At 42.2% G+C, this 27317-nt stretch overlaps 1 protein-coding gene and 1 long non-coding RNA gene across 4 annotated transcripts in view; one reads left to right on the plus strand and one right to left on the minus strand.

Annotated features, from left to right (window-relative positions):
- The first annotated feature begins 7 nt into the window (after positions 1-7).
- Positions 8-5911, plus strand: LOC111261817 (uncharacterized). The gene is made up of 2 exons (XR_002681215.2): positions 8-3947; positions 5716-5911. It is a non-coding gene; the product is annotated as an uncharacterized LOC111261817 (long non-coding RNA).
- A 119-nt stretch (positions 5912-6030) lies between these two features.
- The window catches only part of srl (PGC-1 family member spargel), a 48739-nt gene continuing 27452 nt past the window's right edge, over positions 6031-27317 (minus strand). For 2 of the 3 annotated variants that reach the window (XM_022835566.2, XM_022835567.2), the window contains one exon: positions 6031-6529. In XM_022835566.2, coding sequence (XP_022691301.1) covers positions 6401-6529 — 129 coding nt within the window. In that variant the 3' untranslated portion in view covers positions 6031-6400. Of the gene's footprint in view, positions 6530-15103; positions 15651-27317 lie in introns of those variants that run through there. The other variant, XM_022835570.2, reaches the window with a different exon arrangement.

A 27317-nucleotide genomic window follows, 5' to 3' on the forward strand; every position in this document is an offset into this window, starting at 1 on the left:
CGACCGACCGACCGACCGACCGACCGACCGACCGACCGACCGACCGACCGACCGACCGACCGACCCAAAAATAAAAGAAAAAACTTCTTTTTTTTGTATGACTAGAAATACATCAATAGCCAGTCATAGCATTATCACTACGACCAGTCGCAGCCCCAGCACTCAGACTAGAGCAGACCGGCTACAACGAAGGAAGGCACCCAATCGAGCAAGCAGTAGCTACTGAGCAGGCAAGCAAAGAACGGGACGACACAGCTGCTTCAGCACGGATAGTCATGCTATTGTCAGTAGTGTCGGCGTCAGCATTGCTACCGGCGGCCCGAGTCAGCGCCCAGCAACAGCTCACCTCGCCACGGGCCGCTACTAGCCCGAGAGAGAATCAGCAACCGCGATAAAGCGAAAGCGCTACAATAAAGCAAAAACCATGAAAGAAAAAGCCAAGTTGTGTTATAGCCACTTGTGTTATCGATCGCCGCATGTTCGATGTAACCTGTTGTAGTAACAGTATAAAGGAGCCAAGGTACACAGGGGGCGGTGGCGGTAAATGGCTGAGGGGCATTAATAATCAGCCAGCCACACAGGCACCACCACGTGATTTGGTAAAAAAAAAAATGCATGCCATTTCAGCTAAGGGAACATGTTGCCATAAATAATGCTCCATGCGAACAGCGTAATTTTGTCATAATGCATAAGCAGCAGACGCTAGCAGTTTGTAGATGGCCATATTGAATAGGAGCCGTGTGGCCAAGAAGCATTATCCAGAAGAAACTACTTATTGATTAGTCCATTGTTTTACTGAAGCAACTTTAGATACTATATTAAAATATGAAGCAACATAGATCCATATTTAGATCCTGGGTCTATATGAAGATACATAGATAGTTACAGATGGCAAGAACTAATTTTAAGAAACATTTTTTGATAACTTAATGTGTCCTTAAGGTCTCCTCTCGAGACAATATGTTCACCCAACACATCGTTAGGTTTAAATACCGAGTGGTAAAGTTTTCCTTTGATTAACTCATGAAACTGTTGCTTCCGAGTTTGTTCCAAGGCACCTGAACTCCGGGGCATTCTGTTCTCTTGGACCCACTGACTGAGTTCAAAGCAATGCAGTACTGAACTCATGCATCGAAAACAACTAAAAATACCACGGCGGCGTAGTCACGAAAGTAAATTTATTGAAAATATGGTAAAGCGTAACTACTGGCCAAGAAAGCCTAGACCAATCAGCTGGCGTAACAATGAACTGTGTTAAGGTATAGAGGCTGAGGAATACGAGACACTTCGACACCAATGTAAAAAGGTAGCGTTGTATATTTTTATAGCTCAACTCCAAATATTGCAGGTAACGCACTTTTGGTTATCGCCATTTCAATTTCACTATATAGTTACATACGAGGATAAAGTTTTCGTCATCTCGGGGATTTAGCATTTCATACGAATCGCGCTAGTTCTCAATGGTGTTTTGCGTAGGCACCCTATTTTCGAATAAGTTGAACGAATCAATCTAATTCTGTTAACGAAATTGGTTGTTGAAAAACCATAAACGTTTTACGTTTTGTCCATGTTACGTCAGTTTATCGACACAGGTAGAAATCTTTCAACAACATCGAGTTTTCAATTGAGATAAACACTCTTCACCAACTAGCATCCATAGCGCATCACGTGCGACCAATAAAATTCTCGTAAAATTAAGACGGCCAACATCTTTTTTGCCTGTCCGTACGTGTGAACAGAGTAGATTATAGCAGCAGAAAAAGAATCAAACGCGTCCTTAGCTGATCGATGATGAGATGTGCTTGGAAGGGGTGCGATACCCTTTCCATTGTCCTGATTTTGCCGTCAATGTTATTGGTCAACCAGGATAGATTGATTCGAGTAACACTTACGCTTCATGCCGCTCATTACGGTGGTCTGCATAATAAACTCTTGAAATACGTTTTTAACCTCGCCACCTTTTCTGTGACTGTTAGATACACGTTCGCCTATGTATATGCACACGTCGTGTACTGTTCATAGAAAAATGGTCGACTGTGAATCTTAAACGTGTCATTCATTTCTGTTACTGGTTGTTTTCTTTTGTTTCTTTCGTCCCCTCTTTTTCAATCACACATTGTCATGCCACTTCCCGCGTATATTTTCCCTATTTTCTCATATCTTCTATCTCATTTTTTTTTGCTTTGAGGATCCATCGACTGTGCAGAAGGGATATTTACCACTGCCAAACGAATCTGTGTAGACGGATTGCCGTTTGAACGCTATCGTTGATGTTGTTGTCGTGATTGTTTTCGCTCCTTGTTGATGCGGCCGGCCGGTTCGGTTCGACCAACTCAGGGTTGAGCTGTGGTGACAGCGTTAAACGAATGTCACCGAACGGAGAGTGACTTCGTAGCGATGCCGGTGCGCGGAAAAACAGTGCCGCAATCTAAACGAACGATAGGCCGCCAAAGCGATACTGAAATACGACAGAAGAAGAAGTAGTTACTTCTTGTACTTGGCCACGGCAACAGCAGCAGATTTGTTGGTTGCTTGATTCTCTGTGATTGCCTGCCTAGTCAATAGTCGGTTTTTGCTGCTGCCGTGACTTCGTTTTGCTAGATGTCCTGCGTGCGTTCTTGTTGGTGTCAGCGATGGCCTCGGATATCATCCGCTATTGCTGTGGCTACCTGGTCTTGCCCTGTCGCGGTTGCTGTCACTTGTTGGTCTCCATTCTGTTTCCTGGGAGCTGTTTTGTTCTTTTGGCCGCAGTTCCTGGGCCCTGATGCCACGAAAGGTGCAGCGATTCACTGTATTTGGTTCAATTGTTGACTAGCAGCGGCAACGACAGCATCAGTGGCCAACGACCATGCGTGAGTGAGGCAGCAGCGGCGACAACCGAGCTTGTTGATATGGTAGCCACGGTGTCCGTGGTAGCCTCTGTTACTGTTACTTCTATCGCTGAGGTCTACTATGCAAACCGATGCACACGCACACAGACGCAGACACGATGCACATGCACACAGCAGACGAGACGAGGGAAAACAAAAAAGGACTTCTTTACCAATGCGTCTTTTCATGCGAGCGCGTTCCTGTCGATCTTGTACGTCTGTCGACTGCCTGTTTGCGCATGTGTGCACGAGGGCGTCTGTGTTGACATCAGTCCATTTCTCCTTTAGCCAACAACGATTATAGCAACAATATTGATACCGACTATAGCAACGTTAAGCGTTGCCGTCATACTTTTCGTCGCAAACACGAAAGTCACTGAAGATTCACCGAAAAGAGAATTGAACGGAAAGTTGTCGGCACCATCTTTTTTCGTCGTTGCAGCCATCATCGTTGTCGCCATCATCACCAACAGTAGCATGATCACAGTGATCATCAGCACAGCCGATTGAAGTCGTCGACACGAAGTACGAGCACATCACATTTGCAGAGTGACTGCACTTGACGGCGTCACTGATATTCGAGCATCACTTCAGTATTCGCTAATGCCGTTGCTGTTGCGGGGCTCGCGCATTCGATGACTGGGTCGTAAAGAAAAGAGAATAGAAGAGGCGGCGGGATATTTCACTGAAAACTGTTGCCGTCAATGTGGCTGTTCGTAATAGTAAATAGCCACAGAAGAAGGCCGATCGCTGCTAGTCAGGGGAGGAACAGCATGGGTTGACCGCTGGGCTAGATGGTTTATTTGTAGGCTTATCCCAGCCATCTATGAATTATCCAACCATCAATGCCAATCATCATAGTAGCCACTGCAGAAGTTGTCCTCATGTGCTTATATATGTCCGTACAAGTCTATCGATGATGGTAGAATCTTAAACACGACGCTAAGACAGAGAATTTACAGTGACGACAAAGATACTGTTTTGTTGAAGACTTGATGTAGAGTTAAATCGAAAGAGGTCTACGATTGCCTGCGTCTTCGTCTTAATTTTGCACCATAACAGGCAGAATGCATGTAGGTAAGTTTACACTGTTTCGAAAAGGGATCAACGATTAATCTTTTTGTAAATCTATCTGACCAGAATATTAATTATAGACGGGTAATAACTGACCGTATAGATATAGCCAAAGATGTCGCATGACATAAGAATACAATTTGTGTTTGACAATTTTGCGGTCAAGTTTCGTAACTTTGCATAACTTAATAACTAATACGATGCTAGAAGTTTCAAGGCCATTACCTGTTTAGCGCCTGTCTCCTGTTACTTGGAGCCGTGTTCATTTTACATATATATATTTGTAGTGTGATTACTCCCATTTCGTAGGATCGAGGACTATGTCTGTGAAGGAAGACTTATTTCTGGAAAATGCTTGTGGTCCTGACATTGTTAACGTATTCGGCGGCGTGATCTGTTGAGCTTTTTGTTGGCCTAGAATTTTTTTAGACAAATTCATCTTGACGCTTTCTACATAGTCAAGATATATCTTTATCAACCATCTGTCAGCTTGAAATGATGAAAGGCTTGCGGGGACCGCTGCCGTTTTTTGTGAGCCTTCTTTAACGTTAGCAATGTGTGATATGGCAACGTACAATCGTAATGTTCGATGCTTGCCTTAATTTTAAATACGTGTTGTATGCATGAAATCCTTGTATTACATAGATTTCATCTGTTTCGTAATTATAAGAATAGTTTATTAATTAAAAGAAGACGTTTAGCTTTAGGTGTCCTAATCTAGTTCTAACCGGAACGGGACGTAACAGAGGTTTGAAGTTATTGTTCGGGCCAAACCCTATCCTGATGAGAATGATTTCCTCAAACTTGAAGGACATCATTCTGTCGGAACTTTTCGGAACATTTGCGAGGTAATATAATAATGTATACAGGAGCTAGGTAGTCGACTGGGGACTCGCCCTCTGCACGAGCTCTATTTACGTGAGTAGTCAATAATAAGTGTCAATTCGAATAACATTTCTACCCTTAAAACGTCTAGACTGTGTAACGGGTTCGGTCATTTTAAATTTCAGATAAACAATGGGTTGCTGTCAAATCGATTTTATAGATTTTTCGCTCACTTTTGACCCGCGTTTTTCGTTTGTTACCAGACGACAGACATCTGCCTAACACCCGCTAGGGCGATCAGTAGAAATGTAACCGATTTTGCTCCTGGCAGTTTATGTCATCATGGCAAGGAATTTTCTAAATAATTAGGAAAAAAAAAACGAAGTTTATCCGTATTAAATGTAACAACATGCAATGGTCGTATTAATAAGAATATTATGTTTTCGTAGAACGCAATCGAGCTGTCGTTTAGAGAATGATCATTAAGATAATGATGAATTTAGACGAAAAAATATTTATAGTGTATATTCGTATTTCGAACTTGGCGCCATTTTTACGTTCGACCTTTAGTGAAGTGGTTTGCCTATGAACCGGCTTCGAGGGATAAACAGCTGTCGTCTGCTCACTGTTATTAACAGGGGCATACTTACCAGGATAGAATTAGGTTGAAGTTGCGTTTAGTATTTGCGATCTTTTACTAACGGTTTATTACTGATCCTAAATTCTTAGATACATATCATCCCATCCAAGTGATCTTCTCGGATGGGCTAGCAAATAAGTTTATCGTGCAATTTTTGTTCAATAACAAAATCGGAATTAATTGACGCTGGTTAGCGTTATTACCCTACCTGTTTTTTGATTCATATTTTTTAAGAACCTTAAAATGTTTATCGATTTTAGCACCATACAAAGGTAACAGGATTATTTGTACGAAATGTATTTTTAGGGAACTCCTCAGGCAAGAAACTAGGGGGACATAGCCGGATGTTCGGAATCTCGTCTCGCTTCTTGGAAAAGCCCCTTTAAGAAAGAGGAACAGCGCCAGGTGGCTCTAAGTGTAATCTTTTCATCAACGTATCTTATTTCGTTTGGTACATGTTATCTCCGTTCCAATAAAGCCGTTGTTGGCGCAAATGTCTAAATATTGCTTTTTTCATTGATATTTTTGCTTAATTGTTAATAATAATTATTAAATTGTTATGATTAACGAATTAATACAAATTGTTCTGCGTCAGGCAATGATTTATTTCCACTTGGACCAATTCTTAAGTAGGAGCGAATTGGACCAAGCACTAACTAGGTGCAATGTACCTCAACCTGTCGCAAAATATTCGGTTGGTTGCTCACTAATGCGCGTACGCCCTCGAGACAAGTCTTTTTTAATTTACAAGTACAAAGCGAGTCCATTCAGACATGAAGTTTTTGTCGTCGACTTCTTTCGCAGGACCAAGCCAATGCGGCAACCAGTTTAGCTCAGTAGAAAGATTTTCTAGATTGTCTATATTTAAAAAGGACATAAACAGACTTCGCCTGCTTTCCAGTACAAGGCAGAAGACGCTCTTGGCTGTTTACCTTGGGTGGGCGCATCCAACAATGGCAGCTGGTTAAATGTAACGACTTCGATGAACCAACTATCTAACGTCATGGAATACAAGATTGAATGCTACATTTATACACGGACGATAAGTACTCATGCTTACGTACATGGTGAGTGCATCGTGAATGGCCGAGCGGCTATCCCGCCTCTCTGGAACTGCCCTCTGAAACGAGATAAATCAGAATTGCTTGAGCTTATTTGCCCCGAGTTGGTTGCTCTTGCTATTGCAGAATCTGTACTAACGAGCGTCCAGCCATAGTGAAAGTGAACGACGCGTCAACAGGATTCTTGTTAGGATTCGCAGAGTTCTCTCATTTGCTATAGTAGATCATACTCGACACTGGAAGCTCCCAACTATATTGGCAGGCCTTACTGTTATAATACTCCCTTGGTACTCATCTTCTGAAGAGCTTCGTCGGTCACAGCTGCAATAAAGGGCAGATTGTCTGGCTGATTGCTTATAGAGGCGCTGGGCGTCGTTGAGGACAACGCAGTTGTCCGTATAACCAGTAGATCAACAGAGGTCCCTCTGAATCGGGACAGACACTTGCTAAGCTGAATCGTATATTGTCTAAATAGATCTTACGCATTTATGAGACAGTTACAGTGGTTGACGACAAAAAATAAGCGATGTTTAGACAACACAGATTTTAATTGACATATAATTGACGTTTAGTAGTTACGGCCGTAGGTGGCTTTTGGGGGTTTGGCCGTCAAATTTTTTAAGGTATGCAGCATTCCAAAGACACGAAGTCCAGTTTGAATCACTTTGGCGTTTCTAAGATAAAGCAAATTATAGTAAACCACTATTTCATAGTTCCGTACCATCGGAGTATATAGAAAACTAGACTATAGAATGCGTCCGTTTTAAGGATAAAATGTCTGTCATGTACCTTTTTCCTATATCGAATTTAAAAACGAAACCATGTAATGTATCAGCTGAAATCAGGAAACGTATTTTTCCTATGAAATAGTACATTTCAATTCAGGTGGTTAAGAGCACGGCGTAATATGCAAAAAATAGGTCGTTTTTTTTTCGTCCTGCGCTAAAGTTTAACAGGTGAAATCTGTAAAACATTTATATATATGGGTTTAATTAAAACACATTAGCCAGTAAACGAACATCGTATGCGTACCCCCCAGATATAGCGTCGATAACATTTTAAACAGAACAGTCTCCAGGATGTGTTTCTCCAATATGAATAGACCGCTAGCAAGAAGAGACGGACGGGTAATTCATGAGCGACTATCGCAGTTTTTAAAAGCAGCACTTCGTGAAACCAATTCTCATCGATTTTCGTATTCGTAGATGTATATAAGCTGTACTCTAGACGCACACAAGCCAGCTTACTCATATGCCCTTTTATTAGTCTCCTTGTAGCTTCGAGTGAGATCGACGATTTCATAAGCTTCGCGCGCAAAATGTAGGACAAAATAATAGTCCATAGCTAAAAAAAAAAAGCGGATATGATTTCCATCACTCGACGTATAATCTCCTATGCTAGGTTAAAGAAGGGAGTGTTTTTCGGCTTCGGGATATGGGTTTGAAACCCACTAAAAACTAGAGCGCAGATGACACAGGGAATATGAACTTCTGCGAGAAAAAAATTACAGCAACGACCTAGGACATCAAGTCACTGGAGGCGTAAGGGCGCCATTATATATACATGTATATTTATATATGGAGGAGAGGAAGAATGCTACCAATGCCAGCCACGGGGGACTCCTTTAGTTTAAAATGGGCGACTGCAAGGCCGAGCTCGCTCATGTCTTGGCTCCCGTAGCAGTGTTCTAAAAGTGTCAAGAGTCGGAAGCTATGAGGCGCTCTGAGCAGGGCTCGGTATTTTTCCTAATGATCAACCCATTTTTGCCTCTTGCTAGCCTCGTCTCATTCTACGGCAGACCCATTTTGCTTACACCCCTTATTCTAACAAATTGTAATAAGCTGATCATTTTGGACGAATAGTGTTGGTCGAAATTGACCGCTCGGTACCTTCATACCTAAGTAGCGATTCGTTTTCGGGTAGCGACCCAGGCTAACAGTTCTACCTATGGTGTCAGCGTTACTGTTTTACTGATTCAGTTGGTCGGTATCTGAAAACAACTTTAGCTTTGTGACGAACCACTTTTTGACTGATCCTCTCGTTCATACACCGAATTCAAGGAAGTCATTATTTAAAAATCCATCCATATATCGATTTGTTACTAAACTTTTTCCGTTAGAAGAAGTTTGCCAGTAATTGAATTCGACATCATTGCACGATACTTCTGGCGGATTGGGTTTTCAATAAAGAGAGACTTCTTACTTACAAGATAAAACCCAGGCAATGCTCTTTTTTCGGTCATCCTTATGTTAGGCTTGAGACACAGCTGGACAGGTGTTATTTTGTTATTTTTCAAATACTCATCTGTGGTTCGTTGTTCTTGGTCTCTTGTTGCTTTTCAAATGCATGCAGTACCCAGATATAGTATTAGGCACACGTAAATAAGCATTAGTGTAGAGACGAAAGGGGTTGAGGTATTGATTCAGTGAATGTGACAACAATGCATTATATTAAATAACAGTCGCTCAGCCATAGTTTATATTATATTACTAGATGAAGAAGTCATTCAGAAATTATCAGCAGATCATGAAAGGGAATTGTCAGTAGGACAGATTTAATGACAATCAGTAGTATGATCACTGAAATTTTCCATTAAGAATCGTGCAGCGACCAGTCTGGTTGGACAATGCTTTTTTCTGTTGTGAGCAGTTTAGTTGAATGGATTTTTTTCTTTCTATACTTGTTATATTCAGAAACTGGAAGTCAGCGTATCTGGCGAAATTGCTCACCTTTAGAATTATCACCGTGTTTAGGTTGTCGGCTTGCCTTTAGTGCATTATAAATTAACACCGGCAAAAAGGTTCATATCATCGATGTGCAATGGTACCGCCAACACCACCCTTTTTCAGTTCAGCCCAGATTGGCTCATTCCGGAAGTCGTGCTCATCATCATCGCGATTACTATACTAGGCCGGAGAGAAGAAAGGGTCAAACCCTAAAGACGTTGGTCGCTCGATACTTTGCACTGGGTCAATGAATGTACATACGGTTATATAAAAAAAAAATTTTCAACCGACCCGACTAGTCCTCCGTTAGTCTGGGTCAAATATCAGCTGCACTCGTTCGCCCGTGGCCCATTCTACCCGTCATGCCAACACAGACTTCTGTAATAGCTACCTTGGGGTGTCACAACCAGTTGATTATAGCAGCCATATTAGTACTAGTCAGCAGAAATAACAGAAGTCCATCAAACCGACCGAGGTGGTCATTAGACAGTGCGGTTTCCTACTATCCATCAAGCGGATCATTTAGCCCACAGAAAGCAGAGGAGAACGCTAGTGCTATAACGCGTGATAGGCCAAAGCATACATTGACGTCAGCTGTTTGACCCCCTTGGAAATGATGTCCACTGCACTAGGGTAAGAAGCCGCGCTGCATCATCAAGACTGACTTCCCACCCGCTATACTCTGCAATAGTGATCGCCGTTGCCATACCACCTAGTCACGACGAGAGATATTAGCATACCCTATTGGAGCAGCAAACAGATCATTCAGTTGTTGCAAACATGCAAAAAATTTAATGTTTTTAAACAAAAATTTAACGTGCATTAAGTTTGTTTTTACTATAGAAATTATGAGGTAGTATATAATAGCTTTTGGTCAGCTTAAGCAATCTTACAGTCGACGCCTGAAGCTATCCATTAGGAGACACTATCCTATACAGGTATAAGGAGAGTCCAAAAAGCAGATTTTAAGGAGCCAGGCTACATGCTGTCTAGTAGCAGCTATTGGTAGTTTGTAGCTGCACGAACTAATCAACTGTAAACAAAAATGAGTTTTCCTTTTTTAGAAATTTCTAAAAGATTTCAAAGACATTTATTTATAATAAAAATATCGCAAAAATTAGAGGGCTTATGGCGAAGCTACGAATCGTATTCGTCACAACGTAGGATTCTCCACAATAAACGAGACCCGTCAGTACTTCCAATTTTTCTAACTAGAGTGACTAATTAGAGTCATGTAGCTTTAAGGCCTGAAGAATTGTTTCCTGCTAGTAGAAATTTATAAGGCTTCTCATTAGCTAGCCAGATAGCCGCTCGTATATAGAAACGTAACTTACTTCAATGGTATTTCTATGCCTCTAAATATACGGATACCGTTCGGACTTTTGACGAGTGTAATAACAACTAATTTTTCCAATGTTCTATGTTTGTAGACTCTGTAAACAAGAGCAGAGCATTTCATGCTATCTAAATTAATACTTTTGATAAAATATATCGACATCCTGATATCTAGCAGTAGCTATAATTTCATTCGGAAAGGCGTGGAGAAGGGGCGTTTGCTGGCGTCACTTCACAGACAGAAGAGTCAGATGTTGATCAGTCAGACCAAGCAGGCTAATATCTCAGTGCGAGCAATATTTGATAACATATACGTTCATTGCAGGCAGCATCGCCGAAGAGGTTAGTTTGTTTGTTATCACTTCGGAGCGGACACGATCAGAACGCAATAGGTTATCTGATATTTATTCGGAGCTATAGAAATATTTATATGGTTCTATGGGAACTTGTTTCGCCGAATTCTTCCTAGAAAACATCGAAACGGGTCCGCTACATACTTTGCGGATCCTTCGGAATGCCACAGTTGTGCCGAAAGCAACATATCGATTGACTTGTCAAGATATCTCTTAGTGATGGGGTAAGGGGTGATGTCGCCCGCGCTGATCTTGTTGACAAACTCGTATTGACGCGCAACGACGTGTTGTTCTATGTGACAAACGTAGCCAATTAGCCAAGTTGGCTGTTCTTGGTCGCCCCTTCGTCGCGGCAGATCGCAATTTTAAGTTGGCTTCAATTCTTTTCGTATAAAGGGTATCCATCGGATGGTTCTTATAGTTGACGAAGTAACAACTGACTTTTGCAAGTCGCGTGTTTTCTGCTACATACCCGTATTCCGTTTCTGAACTCCGAAAACGCTTCGAGATAATTCCTCACCCATAATAATTAGTAGTGACTCTTTGGCGGTCAATTCAAATAGCGAGCTATAGTTTGAGAGGCAACACGGCTTCGGTATTTTTGGCTGATCATGCAAATGGTACTGTATGAAGATTTTTTCATGAATGTTCGAAGTTGTCGACTTGGTCTTCTGAACAAACGTTTAAACCGGTTGCTTTCAGTGTTATCGGTCATAAATAACCTCCGTCAGCCGTTTCAACTGACATACACATAGATTAACCGAAGACAGTATTTGATTAAGGACATCGAAGCTGACAAGAAAAAACTGTTCTAGTAAAAACCAAATTCATATTGAAGATATGTATGCATTACATATGAGCCATAGCCTTCCACAGATTCGCATGTAATTCTCATTAGCACTGATTTAGGAGCCAAATTCAGGTCAAATCCTGTTAAACTATCGAATTATTATGGAAAACGTATTTTTACATATCCGTATTTCGAGGCATGAGTACCACGAAGACAATGATCAATTGTTACGTAACTGATGAAGTTTCCAAAAGATATAGTATTATAATTTTGACCAGGTCAAATTTTGTTGTTGTATTGTTCAACGGAAGCAAGTGACGCCATTAATAATGAACTTATCGAACATTATGTAAAATTGTAGTGCAATAACATTTACCAGCTAAACTCCAGCTAAACGCAACTGAGGGTACCTAAACCAAACGATGCGTACCTCGGTGTGACACGCTATTATCTAATGAAGGATAAACCATTCACCGTATTAGAACTACTGACGTCCCGATAGAATTACTTCTAAGTTATTCTATCTCTAATAAGAGGATAGAATTACTTAGAGAGCTGAGCAGCTCATATAATTACAGTGTGATAGATATTGCTACAACGATTCGACATTGGATCAGCTACTCGATGGGCCAAAATGTCGGTTTAGTGCCCCACTGTAAAGGTGACGCCCTTCGTATGAAACTGGGGGCTGGCTACAGGTCGCCTTGTTAGACATGTCGCTATCGTTCGTGTAATTTCCTGCCCGCTTTGCCCAAGTACCCGGAACGTCTCTTCCGTGCTAAGTCGGTATGCACTATGACTGTATATAGCTGTTTGTGTGTGCATACAGCCAGGCAAATTGGATTGGCGAGCAGGACCGTGTTATTGAGAAAGTGCAGTGCTATACGATACATTCAGAAAAGGTCGCTAGCACTCCCTATCTATTTTGTGGTCCAGAGGATATAAACCCCTGAGTGCTAAGGGACTTCACGAATAGGGACAATTGTATTTGATGGCCTCCTAAAATTGTCTCGACTATGTTTCACCATGGTACATCTAACCTGTGACTTCTAACATCGACAACCTACGACAGTTATAATAGGGAGAAAGACAGAGAGACTACGGTCATTGACTATCGGTTAACTCAGATATATTGTTTGCGTCTCGTCTAGTTCGATTTTATTGGCTCTACCTGGTTTTGTGGGTAAAGAGATCACATGTAAATGGGTGGTTACAAACGGATTCTGAACTGATTTTTCCCAGAAATAAAACTCCCAGGAAGCGAAAAAAAAGGTATGCTTTTTTAGATGTTTATTTAATACGCCCATTTCGTTTAAAATAGCATGGGTCATGGGCAAATGGAACTGTCCGTCCCAATAGGTCACACAGGTCGTGCCGATGTTACAGTAACAGTCATACCTAGTAAGTATTGTGGTTAGAGCAAGTGGAATATCCCTTGCTAAGCAATTGTCAAAAACAACAGCTCTTGTTGAAGTATACTTATAAGCAAAGTACGTCGCAGCACATAGAAGCAAACCTTGGGTGTAGTTACTCGTAGAAGAAATATGGTAATACTTGTAATATTTTACTACCATTTTTACTTATAGCACTTCATCTAACATATATTTGATTTTTGATCATAGCAACGTAAAAATTCCATAGCAAAATACAGTCTAGTCTTTGACTTCTTTCACCTCAAATATTTTTAGAATCTCATTCAACCGCAGGTTCTGCCCCATCAGCTCCTTCTTTCATGCCTCTTCTTGGCATAGTGATGTTAGGCTTCTCTTGCTTTTCTAGGTTCCTTGTCCCTGGCTGCAAGGCCAAGCAGAAGAGCATACTCAGTCAAAAAAACGCACTCACTCACCCTATCTCAGAGATCGTCGTCGTCACCGAAGTACCGCAACGATTGCCCACTGCTTATTTGGAGCTCGACAACTTCTCGAACAATCAACAGTCGAGCACTTCACTTGCTTGTTTGCCAGACTCCATCTTTGCTCTATCCTTTCACCAGTTGTTTCTCTGTATGTAAAAAATGACAGTAATCGTATCCAGTTGTTTGCCAAAGTTGAAGCAAACGCACATTATTTGTCTGGGTATGTTTGTGATGATTAACCTCTATAATTTATTCTGTATGATCCTGTTGCAGTCCTCACGAGTCTTGTAAGGATTGGATATCGATCGTATGCTTACGATGCATATCCCGCATACATACGCATGAGTCTGATAGATTCAGGGAGAAACTGCTGACACAGGAAAGGAATTATCTCTGTAGTAAATTACAAAGCTGGCCTGGATTGCGTTCGCAGTTTGTAGGTAGTAGGATTTGAAGGAAATACAGCCTAGTGTTATTTTTCTTTCCAATTTTTGCGACTTTCTGATACCTATGTATTCAAGGCTTTTAGGTTGTCTCATTCTAAGGCGCTTACAACCGACATAAAATATACAAAAACTTTATAACTGACACAATGATATATTGAACATGTTAGGCTGATGCTCAATACTGAGACTGATTCGTTTTAGCTTGTATCTCATAACTGAGTCGCTTTGCCGATTGATGAAAATCATACATACTGGCTTTATCTCTCATGAAACCCTTATCTCAGTACCGAAAATTGTCTTTGTCTCCTCTTCGTTTAGCGTCCTTTTCGCCAATGTCGCGTAACGCTGACCAGGAATATCGCTGCTTTCCTATTAGTGTTTTTTGTTTTTCTTGTTGAATCGGTTCTCTTGAATCGCCATAAATTTTACCCACGCACACATAAGCCATCGCAATTCGCCTGGCAACGACTACGTACGTTGCTTGACAAGCTCTTAACGGCTTTACGCTTTTCGTCGGTGATTCTCAGCAGTTGTTCCTTACAACGCCCTTCGAATTTTGCTCCCATATTGCCCTCTTCCCCCATCCCCACGCCATCCCGTCAAATACGCTTTGCTACCCCCATCGCAGGAAAGACTATGGCTTGAGCACGCACATACACATATGCCGTTTCATGAGCGGCATATCTAAGAGAAACGAGAAAAGAAATTGCGTCTCAATGAGGAACTGTGGATACGTGCTGTCGGAAAGAACTATTCTCAACGATACTAAATAGACCTGCTCATCTAGTCATAAACTTTCATTTACCTTTCATATGACTGGTACTATATATCCATTATTTGTCTTCAAGGAACATCGAATTAGTAGATTGCTTGGCACGCACTAAGTACATATGAGCAAACCTTATCCCTTGTGAAGTGTTGCAAGATTGCGTTCTCAAGTCTTTGCGTATTATATGCAGCCTGTTAGCCTTTATATTCAACAGCTACTAGTAGGAGGCTGTCAATACGAAACTAAACGGTAGTTTTTTTTCAACGAAATGAGGACTTTTGAGTAAATGAATCGATTGAACTTTAAGGTCAAATTAGGTGAGAAGGAAAATAAACCTTTCTGGACAGGCCTTTATTTTTTCTCATAACAAGATATTTTGATGGGAGTCCTTCTATAAAACCGCCATCGACAGTCACAGGTATAATTACGACTTTACGCATGCTCCAGAGGCCATCACCTTTGTATCCACAAACAGGACATGCTTATAGAAGATATATGCTTTGTCGTTGTCTCCAATTCGTACCCAAACTCCGATTTTCTTATGATGCCAATATCTGCTTTACCATCTTCTCGTCTAACGCGGCCAAGGGCCATCAACGATCCACTCTCGTTGAGCAACATCACGTTCGACGAGCAAACAGGCCATCACAAGACGGGACGATTTTTGGGTTCGTGATATCCACCCCCCTTGATGGCTTCACTCGTCCCGTTGTAAGACGAGGGGGCACTGGAAGATCTACAGACAAGGGGCTAGATCGGTCCCGTTGCTCTAGGCCATGGTGGCGCCCCCTATCTACTTCCTTGACAAATTTGGGCACCGTATAGAGTACACGGAACGAAAAAGTCTAGGTGACGAGACGACGAATGCTACAAGACCCCGAATCAGGACGTGTCAATCCATCAGTGCTAAGAAAGAAGAAACATAAAACGAAAAAAAAATAAATAGGGTCTGTTTTAAGCAAATTTTGGTTGGTTGAGTCCGTCTAACACTGAACTATTGTAATTGAATGAAAGTAGTTTTTCTCGTTAAAAAGACATTTTTTTACCTGACATTTAAATATACATACATGTACCCAGACTCTAACAACCTATTCGGTACACATAAACGGCTTCTTTGCGAACAAACCTAAATCTACTTTGACCTAAAAAAAGGACTGACTTGCTCGATACGAAGAACGAATAGAGCTATAGTTTTGATTTGTATGTGACCTGAAAGGCTTTTGACAATAGTAGATTGTTGCAGATAGCATTAATAGGCATGGAGGGCGTCAGCATTTATGGAAAGAGACCTAAATTATGTTGAGCTACAAGCTCTAGACGCAACTGTTTCTCATACTGCTGCTTAATATATTATTTTCTAAGGCATATTATCGAACTATTGAGGGCATCAAAGATGTTTGGAGAGTTTTTATACCTCCAAGATCTAGACAAATTTCATAGGTCGCTTTAGGCCGAAGCCCTTTGTATGTAGTCTGCTTTATCCTACGTTACATCCAAACAAGTGTATGGCAATCTCGAATGCGATTGAGAGTTTCCGTTTTGCGACGCGCTACTCGGTTCCTTCTCTGTTGACGTAACGTCTTCTAATATTACATGTATAGAAGATCAAACGTACGTCAAAAGAAGCATTTGCTTGACACAATTCTCTCTATGAAAGGCGACTGTCTTTACAAACCCGACCCTTAAGAATGTTTGCTGACTATCTAATCGCAATAAAAGTGCCAAAGGAGTAGAAAGCTTTCGCATGAATCAGATCGTCTGAAGAATTGTAGTAGTGAATGATGACAGCGGTAGCTGATGAAGTCGAATAGTCTTCGTTCTTTGAAGCGGAGGTTGTTTCAAGGGAAGATTTTTATACCGTCATGAACCTTCCCATCTGATTTTATTGCATGCCCTGCTCCATCGAACGAAATGGTGCGTGTACACTATATGCAGAATGTTGTATGTGCGGATGTGGGTTAGGGTCAGTGTGGTCACCAGGCGGTAGCGGTTGTAAAATTTAAATGGCAAATGCACTTGCCATGCCGGTTTGATGGCCACATCGAGCTACTGGTCACTGATAAACATAGTTCATTTAAATTTACTACTAAGGCGTTTCGTGTAAGCATGTGGGGAACTCTCAGACGTTAGAACCTTTGCGCTGGCACGACGATTAAAAGTGCCACAGGCTCCCTTTCAACTGCATCCATTTCAGAAAACATCGAAGGTTAAGGCACTTGCTTCATCTCCTCAAATTCGTCAAGAAGTAATGATGGTTCTTCGCTTAACAAGAGGTGTAGAGTTTTAATCGAATTCTAGCAACAAAGTAGTTTCCTATGTACATGCCATCACTGTTCACGACCTTTTCCCATCCTTTAACCGATTCAGTAACTCTGTCTTGTCAAAAGTATCCAGGCCTTTTGTTGTAGACTTCGTTCCGCTCATTTTTAACGATAGTGTTAGGAATTTGATTTTTCAGTGATCTGAATCGGTAACAGCTGCTTGGTATAAGGTCTGGAAAATACCATGGATGCAAAAGAACTTCTCACTCAAACGCTTGCAGCTCTTGGCAGCTTCAACGATCTTTGCAATCTGTGTGGCGTTGCTACGAGGAACGATGACTTTGTCCGTCTAGCGTAGGCTGCTACGAGGCTTCGTTTACTATGGCCATATAAAATCATTATAGATCGGCCGTTCTCCAAATATTGTTGAACGTATGTGATCCTTCCAGTTTCACCATATGCAAATGATGGCTTTTTTCTGGTATATAATTCTCCTACATATTTGACCGACCTTTGAAGTTGAGTGTATTTTCGAAATAACCAATTTCTGTCTTTTCGTTACATCGAGGCAAAGAAATCACCTCTGGTCACTTATAATCCTTTCTCCGAAAAAATCTGCCATCTACGTATAACTCGGTGACGCAGCGTCGAGAGACAATAAAGAGTCGTGTCCCTTTGTGCTCCGTATCATCCAGTGTATGGGACATCTAGACCAATCGTTCTTGGTGAAATCCCATGGATCAAGATGCTTTACGAGCGTTCCTCTCGACCAATTAACGACGTCGATAAACGCTCCAATGATTTACCGGGGTAAGGGGCATTCGCTAAGTCCAAAGTACCTAGCAACCCTTCAACAAATCCTTTTTAATTATAAAGTTCTGTCAGTAGACGGCTCAATAAATAAAGAGCTACCAAAGCATTGGACCTCGACAAAAGGCGAAATAAGCTATATGTCAAAAATGGTGTTTATTATACATCCAAGGTATAACGGTTCTGTAGAGGCGAGCAAGCGCTTTCAAATGATAAACAGAAAAAAAACACATAGTGAGGAAGTAATGGGAGAAACAAACTATTGGCAAAAATTTACACTAAATTTTAAGCAACCTGACGCAGCATTGAAGCTATAAGACACACGGCCCTTTGCTGATACGCCGGTGCAAGTGTAAGATAATGAAAACTGCATTTATAAAAAAAAGCAATTAATTAAAATTTGTCTGCGATTAGAATTAAAATGCATGACCCAGATGAGTTACATGCTGGGTTAACGAATTTCTATTTGTGATATGTAAAACCAAAGTATGCTGAAGTATTGTCCGTTAGAGGTGTCTGTTAGACGCTTGAAATTTGTGTTGTCCCATGATTTTTTTTATCTTCGCAACGAGTGACTTCGTACATGATGCCGCTGGTGAACATAATTACTGAAACAATGGATTATTCTTTTCTTGTCCTTAAATTGCACCTTATTTTCATAGCGACATGTACCCTAAAGGCTATGTACGTTAATCAAGGCGCCGTCCAACAATAATAGTTCTGACTATAATATGTTCATTTTGATTTCCAGTACTGATAGGACGCAAAAAAAAAGCAGATATTTGCTTTGTCCGGGCGTATCTTGTGTAATTCAAGCCATAAAGAAATATATAAAAAAAAAAAACGGTTTTATAAAAAAACCAATCATAAAGCACACAAATGCTACCGTTATATTAAAATCTAACTTCCGCTATAATTATTTAGCTGCGAAACTCCAACGGATTGTAAAAACTCAGAACTGCGGTGTCGCAATTTTTAAGAAATGTACTTGTAACGGCTGATATTTTCGGAGCTGTACGAGACCAGCGGCTATCGAATGAATGTCGGAACTGGGCTTATCATATATTGTTTTCTAAAAGGGGCCAAGATTAATTTCTATGAATAGTTAATAGACCAAATTGTAACGTTTTGCCTGGCTTACAAATTAGGCTTTTGCCATATCATTGTCGCAGCCGTTCTTTTGAATCTTCATCAGTTACCTTAGGCCACAACCAGGGGGCGCCACATTGCCCCCCCCCAGCCACCACCCTTATATCGCCAGCCCAGTTCGCTTTGAGACTCCTGGCGTAGAGAGAAGCCGCTTGCGAGGCAGGGCGGAGGCCCATGGGCGAGCTAGCGAGTGGCGGGACGACACGGGCGAGCTAGGGGTAGAAAATCGGAGCTTAGTATTGACGGAGGCTCCCGAGTTAGGTCTCGAAAGAGGCGTTCGGGGGATCGTTCAGTGGTGCGTGTGCGCTGCTCAGCTCTCTCTTCCCTCTCTCGTAAGTCGATCGCGTGGTGGAGTGAACACGACTCTGCTGGGAAGGGGTTTAGTATGGGGTAAGGGCTCCCGGGGTTTGTGGGGAACGGAGGCAGGCAGCTCCCAGCTTTAGGATAAAAGCGCATGGCTGACTGCCTGGAGGAAGTTACGGACGGACAATCGCTCCGTTGGACTCAGACATATATACTCACAAGCACATACAGGCACACCAACACACAGAGACAGGGGCGATGAGGGCCAAAGGCGAGCGACAACCGGAGCAAAGCAAAGTAGTGCGGCGGAGGTAGGACAGAGTGTGTAGGCGGCCGTGCTGCTAGTAGTAGTTGTAGTAGCTGTTATGGGGTTCTGGCGGGTGAAGAAGGGAAGCTAGTCTGCCCGGTTGAGTAGTGGATTGGTTGGATGGTGGCAGCAGTGCACTCTGCAACGAGCTGATAATTGATTTTGCCCCCGAACGGCAGAAGACGGCTCTGGCCTCTAGGCACACAAGCACACGCTCATCTGGATAGACTCTCAAGACGGACAGACAACTAGCGATAGGGAAGGAACGAATCGCGGGTCAAGCGTAAGGAACCACTGCGTAGTGGTTGACTTGATAGGCATATGCCACTCAATCGATAAACCGGTGTACTTACCAACAAAAACAACTAATTCTAGCAAGAAGATAAATTTCCACAGAAGCGTTTTTAATATGAGACAACTAATTAGTGTTCTTGTGCGGCCTAAATGTGTTCCTGCCTTTTCTAGCAAAAATCGTGGGCCAACTTTTAAGTTAGCCGGCTGACAGTTGGTACTAGCTAGTACACGACAGCAGCTTTACATTTACGTTGCGTTTAAAAGCCTAGAACTAAATTAATACCCTTCGATTAATTGCTTTCATTTTTGCCCCTATTTGAAGCAGCAAAATTGACGAGAAAGCGTCAGCCAGCCAAGAACTTGTTTGTTACTATCGTCCCGGCAAGCGTGAAGTGTCGCATAGCTGTTCCACAGCCAATGCAGCTACCTTAATTGAGTTGCGCGACAAGTAGGCAATAAGATCCTACCGACTAGTCAATAAAGGACTAGTAACCGATTTAATAGCCCGTATAGAAATCAATAAAAACAATAACGTCTGGACCCATTCCACTTACGACAGAGATCTTCAATCCCAATGTTCTGTACTACCGCTATAAAACAAAGCTCTGCCTAATAATTGCCTTCGAGGTCTTACGAATCTATCACACGCGCACAAACCCTCTGCTCCTGAAGGGAAAATAAACAGCTCGGTAAATAAGGAAACAAGAAGTAAAGTTCAATAAAAGTTAGTTACGATTTGTGGACATCGAAGTTTTCGGAACTTTTAGAATAGCAGTTGTTCGACGAGAGATCGCAAGCAGTTGGGCCTTAAATTCCGAAGTGCTGTTAAGCGTTCTTTCGAAAACTTTTGCTATGCCCTAATTTGTGCTGACAAATAACTTTTGGGATATATTAAGAGAATGTATCATAGGCGTCTTTCCGAGTACTTTTTTTTAGAAGACATAAGTTCTGAAAGGTTCATGGCATAAATTTTATGTATAGTAAAAGGCTGATTAAGAACGTCTTCGCGAATCTTCCTACACACCCTAATTCTATATCTATGTATCATCAATAGATATAAAATCATCAGGTGTATAAATAATTGACCCAATATGTTTATCTAATTCTTAACAAATTAACATCAACTTATACAAGAGGCACCTTCAAGTTGAAGGAACTTAACCCTTTGTAAGCCATTGTTGACCTCTCCCCCTTCTCCCTCCTGAACAAAAGAACGTTTGTTCAACCTTAATTCATTTACCTATCTCACCCCAGCGACTGTGCAGGCATCGGTGTCTTCGTAGCCCTTGTTGGAGCAACTTATTCTGCATTCGTTTGAATAAGGCCCTTCCTTTGTACCTCTCTTTCTACTGCAAGCTGTGCTCTAGTTCTCTCGGCTATACAGTCACCGCCTAGAAGAAGAACGACAGATGCCTCCGTTCCGCCCCCTTCCCACGGCTTTGGTCGGTGACGACGATAACGACGACGAAACGCCGTCGCAGCTTTCCCAACTGTCGAACCCCCAGCGACTGCGAAAATGGCGAGCCCCGACTAGTTGCCGAGTAGTTAAACAAAAGTGATAGTTAAACACCGGTAAGGAACGCAGATTTGAGAGTCGGGATGGACGAGGCAAAGCGCTGTCCCCATTCATCGCTATGTAGACTGTACACAATGCCCTCAGCGTTCAGGACAACGCGATCGGCTGGCTTCATCCACAGCAGTCGTAGCAGCACCAGTAGCAGCGGGGCATCAGACTTTGTCTGCTGGAACAGGCAAAGTATCTTTGCTCTTCTCGTAACGCTTTTGTCCTGTCGTGCACGATGGTGCGCGCTTCACTTCGTGCGGTAACGCTTTTGTGCAGCGGATGTCATGAGGGCTTTAGAACAAACCAATGGTCGTCTCCATATGGGAACTGGATTCGTTCATTCTCTCTAACCACCTAGTGCTCGGCCTATCGTGTAGTCGCAGAGTTTTGACTTGGACCTGTTGTGAACCTGTTTAGAAAGGCAAGTTAGTTAAGTATAGTATTGCCAGTAGACACAACTTTTAGATAAGTTGCACACGGATAACTTTGTTGAGGATGGTAATGCTTCAGCTTTTGAACAATGGGCAAAGTTTTTAGAAAATAATTTCGTTGATTTGCACTTGAGGGTGTCAGAGTATACGTATGTTGGTCACTTCCGCTAAACAAAAAGTATCTAACAATTTTTCTACAACAAATACGATACTGTTGATTTGATGTACATCTGCTATGAACGACTCCAACAGTAAATAGTTCCTATCCTGCAAACAGATATCCACCAACTTCCCTAATACCCTATCTTATCTAGAATTTCTATCCGAAGGCATTGTACAAGATAGCATGTTTGTCTCCGCTCTATTTTCTATCTATCTGATCCCAATAATAAAGGCTGAAGATATTTACCCCATGAAAACTGTGAGTTTTCGTGGAGCAGACATTTTCTCTTATATTTTTTCCCACCTACTTTTTCGGGACAGCCATTACAATTTGATCTTTTGACGCAAATTAGAATTTTGAAATCAATTTTTGCGGCGAAGCTTAGATTATGAACGTAACATCTCGCAAAGTCTATTACAGTGTACCCTTCAGAAAACCCTTGTCATTGAAGGCATTTGAAGAGGAAACAGTCGATCATTTTCTGCAAAGAAAATAGCTTGTTTCTATCTTTGTTTTTACTGTTATTATAACATCTTCTATTGATTTTTCACCCTTTTCCTATTAATTAGTGTACCAATTTACTTTATTGCTTTTATGTGGTCATGATTCATCTGAAGTCAAGTACGATCAAAGGGATTTGATTGAATCGTTGTGCATGACGTAACTGTTTCTAATAATGTTCTACATCAATATTTGGAGCACGAGCCATCATCTAATCGCTAACAAATCTATAAGTGCTTTATTTACTATCACCAAGAATATAAATGGCCGTAGTGAGTACCGCCAATAATACACCGTTGAAAGTCGTTTATCAAGTACTCTCTGCGCAAGCCCACATACGAAAACTCAGTGAAACGGCAAGTTTTGTGATTTAGTACATAACATTTGGCCAATTGACGATTTCGTAACCCAAAGGAGTCAAATGGCCCGAAGAAGTTCTCTTCTGCTAAAGGCATTTGAATATGTGGATACGTTTTCTTAGGAAAATCACCCTGGTCTTCACCAGCTTAGTTCCCAGGAGCCTCGGCAGCCGATTCGGGACTTGTAGCACACTGCTCAACCGACAGTCGTTGTGTAAGCATCAGGCCACTCGTGCGCCTTAAGGACAGCCCAAGAAAGCGAAAAAATACTACTGCTGGCATCGCTTCGACACACGAGAAGAGAAATGGAGACACGTTGCGTAAAAAGGAATGTCAATATTGCGAGCGAAGACTTTCGAAACTTCGTTTAGTACCCCGTTGTCGCTGTTGCAGTTCTTTAATTACTTTGATGCCAACAAATGTCAGGAGAGAGAGAGAGAGAGATATGAATGGCAACGATGTGTAATAATAGGAACATAGTCCTATAATAGACCTCAATCTTAACTTTAACAGCCACCTGCCTGCCTCATGCTCCGTACCATCGGACAGCTGCTCTATCGTCTGGGTGCGTGCCAGGATTTTGTCTTGCAGAGCCGATTCGCAGCGCCTTCTGGTAGAAAGCGATGAAAATGCGCGGCTCGTCCGGAAGTCGCCTAAAATACGACGCAATACGGTTTCTACTTGCGTCGAGTAGCCCATAACATATGTGTCAGTGTAGCACAGCACAGATATAACCGCTGACCAAGTGTCGCATTAGAGAGGGTCGCGCCATGTCTACGAAAATAAGCTTTTAAAAAATTTCGAAATTAACAGCGGTGACGAAAAACTGTTTCACATCCACGGCACTACAGCGGGCGGTCGGGCAGCAAGTGGCCGACCCCCCTTTAAAGTCGATCTACTATGATAGCATCGGAAAGATTACTCTCATTTTACCCTGACTCACCTTTCAGCAGACAGTATCAACGTCCTAAATGTATTCCGCTCGATGTCGCTCTAGCGGCTCGTCATAAAACCAAAGATCTCCTATACCGTAGCAAAGCGAACATTAAGGAGGAAACTTCTTGGCCGCTGGTGAGGTTGCCTTTGGCTTTTTCACAACAGCTAACTTTGACAACGGTGACTCCGTAAGCTTGCAGCTTTTCTAAGAATTGCTCGTAACTCGACCTTCTCTACCCCCCCCAAGAGTTCTCTTCTTAAGTCGTGTTGCTTGCTGTTTGCCAGCGGTCTTTTGCAATGCCGTCGCGCCTGCCTTTTTAGGACTACGCGGAAGAGGAGACGAACGAGCGTGCTTCTGACGCTCTTGATATTCCATTCCACTGAATTGCTGTCGTCTCCACGAAAAGGAAAGCCGGTGTCAGGGAACTTACCCACGTTTACATAGATATGCCAGCTCGGCATTGAAGAAATGAAATGATAACATTAACATATTTTTACCGGTAAAGCGAGATCCACTTCTAAACTTGGGTAAATTTTTATGCATAAGCTAGTTTGAAGATGAAAATCTTACATGAGAGCTGAAATATACGTTGCGTACGCCCAGCAGTGCGTAAAAGATTTGAGGCAGTGTTCTATGCACTCGGGTTTGCACGTATATTACGTCTGAGATGTGCGGAAACAGTGTAATATATATGTACTTATAAAATTATACTGTTGTTCACATTTGGTAATGGGACAGGCATATTATTGGTACCTAGAAGATTAGCGCGTTTTTTGTAGCTTGGCAAATTCTTATATTACGTAAGATATTATACTTAATAGACAGGCTGATTTAATAGAAACTGCCAAATTAATCAAATCAGCATCTACCAAAGTATTTTTAAGCATCCTCATATATATATATATATATAATCCTTTTTTTGTCACATCTATAAATATCTAAAAATAGTCCTTTTACTTAAGTTACAGAAGGAGGACTTGCGGTATAGGAGGAATATTACAGGAGGCATATTTGTTGGATATCTCTTAGAGATAAAAGAAGTATTAAAGGCATGTTTGATGCACACACACACACACACACACACACACACATTATCGCGAGGAGCAAGGGAGTCGTTTAATGTCCTGCCTGCTTTAGTAAGTCTCAGTCTAGCCGAACACATTTGAAGAGCGGGCCGATATGGATTTCACTTGTCTGCCCGCCCCTTCTTCCGCTTCTACCTATAAGCAACGCCCACCAGGAATGTGCCTCTATCGTTCCGTCCCTATGTACGATTTTGTCGCGCCCCTAAGTTCTCTATGGCGTACCCAACGATGGGTAGGTACGTGGTAATGGTGGCGGTGGTCTATAGAAGACTCCAGGTTTGTGTGAGGACCGCAGTCATTGTCCCCCGAGGGACATTGGCCCCATTGCCCCTGGTAACCATATTCCCCTTTAGGTTCTCTTTGGCTTACATTTCCCCTCGTTCTGCGAGGCCCTCACACGAGCATCACACGACCACTATACGAGCTCCTGGCACAGGTTACGCAACACACACCACTCCGAAAATCTCTTCGAGCTCTCTGAATAGAACGCTACTTGCCGGCCGGCCGGCCGCCCACCCGGCCCGGTGACTCAGTAGCCATGTTCTTTCAGCCCACCTTCTTCCCTTCTTCCTTCCGTCGTTTTGCTCAGGCTTCAATTTCCCGCTGCTTCCCGGCTCACCCCAAACCACCCAACTTCGAAGTATTGTAGAACCCTGCCTTGGGGTTTCATTGCCTTGGCTCAGTCTTGCTATCAGGGGATCCACATCTTCCCCCTGCACACACGAGACCTGCTGATGTCCTGCCTGTTTCTCCGCGTTAGTTTCTAGCTGGGCAGGCCGAGGCTTACATCAACCCCTCAGCCGACTTGCCCAATACATAGCAGCCAGCAACTCTCAAAAGTCCCAGTTTGTGTTTTGACCAAATCGCCCTTTACTCCTATACAATAACTCGTCGACCGAAGAATTGGAATGAGGCACTCGACAACGATTAGAGCGCCATCTGGGATATAGGCGTCTCAACTCCCGAATTGGTCAACATTGCCTTCAATAGAGCTTCGATAGGGGGCGCTGACGTAAGACAAGGGGCGGCAGGGGCACTAACGATTGGTATAGAGACAGAACTATGTTACTGGTGTCTAAAAACCCCTCGCGCCGTCTGTGGGTGGAGGTGCTAATTTGAAAGGGCGAAACTCCTTTCACCTCTCGCTAGCTTTACTAATGATTCGAGGAGCCGCTGAGCGGCGAAAACATCTGGAAGCAATGAAAATCATTCCGGGGGCTTCGAAAAAACAAAATAAACAAAAGATCGTAAGTCAGTCGTCTGGAGAAGCTAGCATGAAATAAATGATTGACCCCTCAATTATAGACCAATTTGCAAGGCTTTGCTTCAGGTAGTTCGCTAATCAACGAGTGCCATAAAGACAGAAAGAGGAAGCCATGGATATAACTGGCTGTCATCAGAGCTGAGCCTATTTTTCACATTTAAAGGTCAACCCCATATGCTTAGTTTGATCTCTACAACGCTAATGGTGGAAAAGCCTATATTGGCAAGTGGGATTAAGTCTCCAAATGATATAAGCCAGCTTGGTACGGGTGGTAAACGAAAATAGAATGCATGTACGTTGAAGAGATGAGTTCCCTCTTACAATGAGAGGTGTTAAGCCACTAAGGTAACCACGATACCGAGGTCGAAGGCATCGAGGGATCTAACTAAACCATCTAAGCCTTGAGACCAGGTAAGGTACTAATTTTTATCCACGGTTCGTGAAAGATAAAACCTGGAAAAACTGGTTGAATGACACTTCCATAGGAAAGCATTTGCTTAACAACAAAGTGTATAAATTTGTGTGTCACTTTTGTCTTTCATTAATTTTCGGTTCTTCTTCGATAAAGCAAGGCAGTTATAATGCTATCCTTAGCAGAATTACGTCTTTTAGTAACTTCGCGTTGAGAAGTTTCAGTTTTTGAAAAAGTACGAGGTTCGTTCCCTTGGCAGGAACTGTACGCTTATCCTAGATGCATTTTTCTAGCAAAATCCTACATGCCTAAAATGAAAATTACATCCCAAAAAAAAAAAACGAAACTTCTATGGCACATGCACACGGCCCATTCATTGCTTCCATTAGCGTTGACGTCCCTTAAATCTAGGGAACAGCAGGTTAACAGGAACACGAAGCTAGTATCGACAGCCAGGCATATTACACAATATAAATGCCCAATGGGTTTTCGCTAGCTCTATACCAGATATTGAATAATATCTATATATTATTTAGTGTATCGTAAGCCTTTGCCTGTCAAGTATGCATAAGCTAATCTGCACAATTTCCTACACCCATTGGTACTCCAATAGTCAAGCATTCGTCCACATGACGCACGCTTCTATAGTTCTTTGGAAGCAGCCTAACACGGCTGCTGATTGTTTTGCCACTATATTTTACGAGTTTTACGTCCGATGTCGCCGCTAGCCATT

Source organism: Varroa jacobsoni, unplaced genomic scaffold (genome assembly GCF_002532875.2).
Source record: "Varroa jacobsoni isolate VJ856 unplaced genomic scaffold, vjacob_1.0 scaffold_596, whole genome shotgun sequence".
Classification (NCBI taxonomy): Eukaryota; Metazoa; Arthropoda; class Arachnida; order Mesostigmata; family Varroidae; genus Varroa; species Varroa jacobsoni.